Here is an 8357-nt window from a genome sequence, read left to right on the forward strand (position 1 = left end):
GTACTGACATTGTTGTATGTCTATGTAGAGAGCTTTCTCTGCCAACCAGTTCTGTCCTAGGTATTTTATACTTTTTTTTTGTGCCAGTCCTGGGCTTGTTGAACTCAGGGTCCAGGCACTGTCCTTGTGCTTTTATGCTCAAGCTTAGCACTCTACTACTTGAGCCACAGTTCCATTTATGGCTTTTTGGTTGTTAACTGGAGATTAGAGTCTCATGGACTTACCTGCCTGTGCTGGCCTTGAACCACAATCCTCAGACTTCACCTTCCTGGGTAGCTATGATGGTAGGCCATGAGCTACCACTTTCCAGCTGTACATATTTTTTTCCATATTTTTACTTAATTCCTTTTGTTAGCTTGATAATAGGCTTTTGAAGGAAACATACTAATCTCTGAAAGAAGTCTTAAAATATTAATGACTTGGCTAGTCATAGTTTTGTATGGTTCTAATCCTAGCAATTGAGAGACTAAGGTGAGAGGATTTAGAGTTTGGGCTGTGTACTGAACCCTGTCTCAAAAACGTTAGAAAGTAAGATAGAATCAGCAGTAATAAGCTTTGTTTTCTTACAGAGATAACTTGGAATGGTTGGCCAGAGCAACAAACTGGGCAAAATTTACTGCTACAGCCAGTTTGGGTGTAATTCATAAGGTAATATATATTGTTCTTTGTGAGCAGTGGGCATCAGAACAGAAGCAATTTTTCTGGAATTAAGAAATAAATGCCTGTTACAGTTCATTGGCAGGTATATTTTGTAAGCAAGAAAGTTAAAATGTATATTCATTTTTTTTTAATAAAAGGTAGAAATTCTTTCCTCTGAAGACTAAGACATTATTTTACATTTTGCAAAGGGCAAATTTAAATGTGATTTTCATAGTCTAAGGTGAACTTGGGAAAATATTATAAAAAATAAAAATAGAAGTATTTCCATTGTTTTCTAAATATCGTTGTCTTTTAAAGGCTCTCATTTGAGTCTATAGGAAAAAGAGCTTTCTTTACTACCTCTCTTTCCTCCAGCAAATGGATATTCTAGGAGAAAGACAGAAATTACAGTGGTACTATGTGTGCTTTTTTTTCTCCCTTTCTCTTATTGACATCTTTGTGACTCAAATCTACAGGGGCATGAGAAGGAAGCATTACAATTAATGGCAACCTACCTTCCAAAGGATACTTCTCCAGGATCAGCCTATCAGGAAGGTGGAGGTCTCTATGCACTGGGTCTCATTCATGCCAATCATGGTGGTGACATAATTGACTATCTGCTCAATCAGCTCAAGAATGCCAGCAATGATGTAAGTATTGAGATGAAAAACTAAATTTCTATTACTTAAAACTAGAAAATTATATTGTGCCAAAATACCCTGGTTTTTTCATCCAGAGTTTTTTGTATTTCATTTCTTATTTTTTGATGGGATGGTAGTGAGACAGGATCTTCCTGTGTAGCCAGGCTGGCCTTGAATTAATGATCTTTCTATGTCAGTCTTGTTTTCAATTTTTTTCTTTCCTTTCCTTTCCTTCTTTTTTGCTAATCATAGGGCTTGAACTCTGGGCCAGGGTGCTGTCCCTGAGCTCTTCAGTTCAAGGCTAGCACTCTACCACTTGAGCCATGGCGCCACTTCCAGCTTTTTCTGTTATGTGGTAATGAGGAATCGAACCCAGGTTTCATGCATGCTAGGCAAGCATTCTACCACTAAGCCTCATTCCCAGTTCTCTTCAGATGCTTATAGTTTTCACTATAAAGATCTTTTATGTCTTTGGTAGGATTTATTCCTTTTAGTTGGTTGTTTTTCTTTTTCTTTTCTTTTTTTGAGGCTATTGCAAATGGAGTTGTTTTCATGATTTCCTTGTCCGCTAGTTCATTGTTGGCATACAGAAAGGCTCCTTCTTCTTGTCCCATAAACATGCTAAGTTTCACTCATTTCCCTTCCCTCTAAAAATCTTTTCCTAACACTTGCATCTTAGTTGTTCATTTTTTCTCTTCTCCTTCGCATTTAAATTTATCGAAAGAGAGTTGTACTCTCTATGTCCACTTTCTTTTATCCATTTTATTTCTCTGCTTGTAATTTATGTCAGCAATTTATGATCTGTTAAAACTAAAATTGAAGTTATCACTAGATTTTGTGTTATTAGATCTTTCATTGCTATGATGGAGCCAACCTGTACATAAGTAATATCAAAATATATTTTGAGGGGCTAGGAAGGTGGCTCAGTGGTAGAGCGCTTGCCTTGCACGCATGAGGTCCTGGGTTCGATTCCTCCGCACCACATAAGCAAAAATTTAAAAAAAGCCGGAAGTGGCACTGTGGCTCCAGTGGTAGAGCGCTCGCCTTGAGCTGAAGAACTGAGGGACAGTGCCCAGGCCCAGAGTTCAGGCCCCATGACCGGACCCAAAAAATAAATGTATATATATAAATATATATATAGAGAGAGAAGTACCCCCCCAAAAAAATACATATATATTGAAGTTAGAATTGACACTTAAGATTTTTTTTATTTTTTTTGGGTCCTATTGTAGGACCTGAACTCTGGGCCTGGGCGCTGTCCCTCAGCTCTTCAGCTCAAGGCGAGCGCTCTACCACTTAAGCCATAGCGCCACTTCTGGTTTTCTGGTGGTTTATAGGAGATAGTAGTCTCATGGTCTTTCCTGCCTGGGCTGGCTTTGAACCACGATCTTCAGATCTCAGCCTCCTGAGTAGCTAGGATTACAGGCGTGAGCCACCAGCGCCTGGCTAGATTTTTAATACAGTATACAAAAATCAATGGAACCAATGCTTTTTCTTTAGATCGTTCGACATGGAGGCAGTCTGGGCCTTGGTTTGGCTGCCATGGGAACTGCTCGCCAGGATGTCTATGATTTGCTTAAAACAAACCTTTACCAGGATGATGCTGTGACAGGTACTTCTAAAGACAGTAAACATGAGGATTAATTAATGTAATTGTCCATTTTTGGAGGGGGGATAGCCTCTTAAAAATACAGTGGATCATTTACTTGAAGGCGTGGATTTTGCCCCAAATGGCAGATTTATCTTATAAAAATCACATTTTGTGATGTATTTCCAAAATATATCCTGTGTATTATCACTGACTTTTGCAGAAGTTATGAGTAATCTGTATCATGAGGATATTCTGTGGTGCTTGGCAATAATGTAGAAAAATGGTGCTATAATGTCTCCCTTGAAGTTACTGTAGGATTTAATGGTACTTTTCATCAAGATTGTTTTAAAGGAAAACAGCTGTGAATGTATGGATGTATTTCTAAGCAATATCTTCCTTTTGATACATGATTTGAAAAAATGCTAATAGAAATTAGTGGTTATTTTGATGAATGATACAAGTCAAGTAGATATGTTTTTTGAGAGGTATTTATTTTTCCCCTTAGAAAAAACTAGGGTTTGAACTCACAGTCTCAGCATGGTTAGGAAATACTCTACTGTAAGCAACAACTCTATTCCGTTTTTGTTTTGGTGATTTTTGAAGTAGGGCCTTACTTCCTCCCCAGGTGCACATCTGGATCACAATCTGACTATTTACACTTCCACAAAGCTAGGATGATAGTGCATGTGACCACATCCAGCTCTTTGTTAAGTTTTATGAATGTTTTTGCCCTGGCTAGAGTCTCTCTTTTTTTTTTTTTTTTCTGTTAGTCATGGGCCTTGAACTCTGGGCCTGGGTGCTGTCCTTCAGCTTTTCAGCTCAAAGCAAGTGCTCTACCACTTGAGCCACAGCGCCAGTTCTGGTTTTCTGGTGGTAGAGTCTCCTAGACTTTCCTGCCTAGGCTGGCTTTGAACTACAATCCTCAGATCTCAGCCTCCTTAGTAGGTAGGATTACAAGCGTGAGCCACTGGCGCCTGGTACCAGGCTAGTCTCTGAGCCTCCCAAGCTGCTAGGCTTACAGGTGTGAGCCCCTGGTACCCTACTGGATATGTTTTTGTTTTTGTTTTTATCAGTCATGGGGCTTGAACTCTGGTCCTGAGCCCTGTCCCTCAGCTCTTTAGCTCAAGGCGAGCGTTCTACCACTTGAGCTACAGCGCCACTTCCGGTTTTCTGGTGGGTTTTTGGAGATAAGAGTTTCATGGACTTTCCTGCCCGAACTGGCTTTGAACCGCACTCCTCAGATCTCAGTCTCCTGAGTAGCTAGGATTACAGGCATGAGCCACCGGTGCCTGGCTTGGATATGTTTTATTGACTCTGTAAACATAACACTCTTTATTTTTTGCTTACTAGGAGAAGCAGCTGGCCTGGCTTTAGGTTTGGTTATGTTAGGCTCTAAAAACGCCCAGGCCATTGAGGATATGGTTGGCTACGCACAAGAAACTCAACATGAGAAGATTCTGCGTGGTCTTGCAGTTGGCATTGCATTAGTGATGTATGGGAGGATGGAAGAGGCTGATGCTCTCATTGAATCTCTCTGCCGTGATAAGGTAAAGCCTCACTTACCTTCTCTGTCACATCCTGTACTCTGGTTCTCTAGAAAATGATTTCTGTTCCCCTCAGAAGACCTAGTACATTTGTTCATCAAATTTCTTTTTTCTTTTCTTTTTTTTTTCAGTTCTGGGGCCTGAACTCTGGACCTGGGCACTGTCCCTAAACTTCTTTTGCTCAAGACTAGCACTCTACCACTTGAGCCACAGTGCCACTTCTGGCCTTTTCTTCTTCTTCTTTTTTTTTTTTAAGGTGGTAGTGGGGCCTGAGCTCTAGGCCTAGGCGCTGTCCCTCGGTTCTTCAGCTCAAGGCTAGTACTCTACTACTTGAGCCACAGCTCCACTTCTGGCTTTTTCTGTTTATGTGGTGCTGAGGAATCAAACCTAGGGCCTCATGCATGCAAGGCAAGTGCTCTACCACTGAGCCACCTTCCCAGCCTCCACTTCTGGCGTTTTCTGTTTATGTGGTTCTGAGGAATCAAACCCAGAGCTTTATGCTAGGCAAGCACTCTACCACTAAGCCATATTCCCAGACTATTCATCAAATTTCTTGCAAAATATATATTTGCAAGAAAATTTAAGGAAAATCACTGATTGGCAGAGGTGAGTACAAGTAGTAATTTGAGGATCTTCAATTTCTCCATGGCTATAAATCAGTGATAATTCAGATAAACAGATCTAGAAAAGTTCTTTAAGAATTTACAAGTTAATTTTGAAAAGGATTTTTTTTGTTGTTGTTGTTAGTCTGTGGGGCTTGAACTCAGGGCCTGGGCACTGTCCCTCAGCTCTTTAGCTCAAGGCTAGTGCTCTACCACTTGAGCCACAGCTCCACTTCTGGTTTTCTGAGTGGTTTATTGGAGATAAAAGTCTCACTGACTTTCCTGCCCCAGCTGGCTTTGAACTGTGATGGATAGATCTCAGCCACCTGAGTAGTTAAGATTACAGGCATGAGCCACTGGCTCTGGGTGATTTTTTTTTTTTTTTTTGGGTCCAGTCATGGGGCCTGAACTCTGGGCCTGGGCGCTGTCCCTCAGCTCTTCAGCTCAAGGCGAGCGCTCTACCACTTGAGCCACAGAGCCACTTCCGGCTTTTTTCTTTTTGCTTATGTGGTGCTGAGGAGTTGAACCCAGGGCCTCATGCATGCAAGGCAAGCGCTCTACCACTGAGCCACCTTCCCAGCCCCAGGGCGATTCTTTAAAAAATGAAAGATACAAAGTTTATTTGGCCACAGTTAGCTCATGCCTACAATCCTAGCTACTTAGGAGGCAGACATTGGAGAATCATGGCTGAAAGCCAGCCTAGGCAAAAAGTTCATGAGACTTCATCTCAGCTAATAAAAATCTGGATGCAGTACATGTACCTATCATCCTAGCAGTATGAGAAACATAAATAGGAGGATGGCAGGCCCAACAGCCCTGGACATAAATATGAGTCCCTGTACTTGAAATGTCTAAATTAAGAAGGGTAACATTTTTATAAAATATGATACAAAGTTTATTATGTCATGATTCTTTCTATCAGAAAACAATAATATCTCTATAATTAATTATTTGGGTAAATTTTTTCTTGTTATCTTTCATTTTTATTGTGTTAAAGTTTTTTGCTCTTGTCCTAGGGCTTGAACTCAGGGCCAAGGTGCTGACTCTGAACTTTTTTGCTCAAGGCTAGCACTCTGACACTTGAGCCATGGCTACAGCTTTACTTCCAGCTTTTTTTTTTTTTTTTTTTTTATGGTTAATTGGACATAGAGTCTCATGGACTTTGCTGCTTGGGCTGGCTTTGGACCGTGATCCTCAGATCTCAGCCTCTTGAGTAGCTAATATTACAGGCATGAGCCATCAGTGCCCAGCTAGTTTTATTATTAGAGTGATATTATTATGTATGGTAGATAGATAGTTGTAAGTTGTAAAAGCCACTAAAAGCTAATAAAAAAAGAACTACTTCCACAATTTATTGGTGAAGATATTAATGTCAAATTCCATATTGCCCTCTAATTAGGTAAAAAGGTAAGCGAGAATTGGAATAATGAGAAGCCAACTTCTTTATTTTTCATCTTAAATATAAGTGATTCCTATAGCTGTTATTGTTGGCTGTTTACATATATATATATAGAGAGAGAGAGAGAAAGAGTATGAGGTAGGGTAGAAATACTGTCATAAAATTGGGAAGAACAAATCCTCCTTTATTAGTTTCACTTCGTTTAGGAAACTAACAAACATGGAAGAATTCTTGAGTTCATGGATTCTTTAAAAAAAAAATTAACCTTATAGATACTACTATATTATACCTATCATACTGTAACAATTACTATTTTGTTTGTTTGCATGTAGGCTTATTTGTTTGATTTTGTCTTGGAGATTAGAGTCTCATTTTGTTCCCCAGGCTGGGTTCAAGTAATCTTCCAACCTCAGCCTCCCAAGTAACTGAGACTACAGGCTTGTTCACTGTGCCTATTAGCAGTTTCTACTTGGATTAAGTTCAAGACTGATGTTGAACTATCCTTTCTTAGGACCCAATTCTTCGAAGGTCTGGAATGTATACCGTAGCCATGGCTTATTGTGGTTCTGGGAACAACAAAGCTATTCGACGCCTCCTTCATGTTGCTGTAAGTACTCTGACATTTTGTGGAGATAGGATGGGAGAAAAAGTTTACAGATGAACAAAGTATCTAGATGATGTGGTACACATGCCACATGTCTGCCATCAGTGATCTCAGGTACAGATTTTCATTCACTGGACATAATAAGCCATAACAAGCGCTAGTGTCACCTGGGTTTTCAGGCAGTAGGGCAGAATAATGTATGTTAGTGTGAGGGAAGTCTTCAAAGCCATGCAAGTGTAATTTCTCAACCACACTCCAGGGGGTGTCCTTGCAAAGCCATGTGAAATTTGTCATTTTAGGATAGGGAGTCTGAAGAACAAGAAGAAACCACTTCTTTCTAGCCCCTAAAGTTAATTTTCAGGTACCCTAAGGCACACCAAAACTGTAAGAGAATGTGGCTTTTCCATGGTCCTTTCAATTTGATTGTAGTTTATCAAGAATAAATACTAGTAATAGGGCGCTGGTAGCTCATTCCTATAATCCTAAGTATTAAGACTGCTGAGATACAGAGGATTGTGGTTCATAGCCAGCCCAGACAGGAAAGTCTGTCAGAATCCATCTTCAAAATAACTAGTAAAAAGCCAGACTGAAGTCATGGCTCAAGTGAGCAAGTAAGCTGAATGACCCATATTGCCACACAACAAAAGAAAATACTGCCTGGTCACACTCTGGATATTCCACATATCTTAGTAGTGGGCTTCTTGTTATGCTAGGAACAGGTAAACTCAGGGTCGTCTTCTCATGAAAAAATCTTTAGTAGTGTTGTTGATTCCTTCTTTCCAGAGATACTCACATGCCACAATGTTTATTAGTAATTTATCCTTTCATAGCACAGTATGTGCCATGCTCTAAATGTATTTTGCTTGTACTTAAGACATACCTTTTTGCAAACTGCATTGAAGGAATAGTTAGATTTTTGGTGTCATGCTAAACTAGAATGCAGCTAAAATATCTTTAGAAGTTGCTCTGAATCTTAAACTTGACCAGGCTGTTAAAAACTTTTTAACATTGGAATGGAATTCTTACATGAGGTTTTTTTTCCTCTAAATTGGGGAAAGCCTTTTTAAAAATAAATATTTCATTTAGAAAATATATATTTATGGTGTGCTGCTTTAGCATGATATTTTGATAAACATGGTAAGGTGAAGGACATCATAATGAAGGAATACTAATGAGAGCTGATTCACATTTGAAAGATTCAGGCTGGGGGGGCTGGGAAGGTGGCTCAGTGGTAGAGCACTTCCCTTGCATGCCTGAGGCCCTGGGTTTGATTCCTCAGCACAACATAAGCAAAAAGAAAAAAGCCGGAAGTGGCTCTGTGGCTCAAGTGGTAGAGC

The 8357-nt window shown here is 39.9% G+C and overlaps 1 protein-coding gene across 1 annotated transcript in view; it reads left to right on the plus strand.

The window, feature by feature from the left end:
- Positions 1-8357, plus strand: part of Psmd1 (proteasome (prosome, macropain) 26S subunit, non-ATPase, 1) — a 100204-nt gene that overhangs the window by 24991 nt on the left and 66856 nt on the right. The window contains exons 11-15 of the mRNA XM_013021015.1: positions 570-648; positions 1116-1289; positions 2781-2892; positions 4222-4418; positions 6928-7027. Coding sequence (XP_012876469.1) covers positions 570-648; positions 1116-1289; positions 2781-2892; positions 4222-4418; positions 6928-7027 — 662 coding nt within the window. The remainder of the gene's footprint in view (positions 1-569; positions 649-1115; positions 1290-2780; positions 2893-4221; positions 4419-6927; positions 7028-8357) is intronic.

Source organism: Dipodomys ordii, unplaced genomic scaffold (assembly GCF_000151885.1).
Source record: "Dipodomys ordii isolate 6190 unplaced genomic scaffold, Dord_2.0 Scaffold1, whole genome shotgun sequence".
Lineage (NCBI taxonomy): Eukaryota > Metazoa > Chordata > Mammalia > Rodentia > Heteromyidae > Dipodomys > Dipodomys ordii.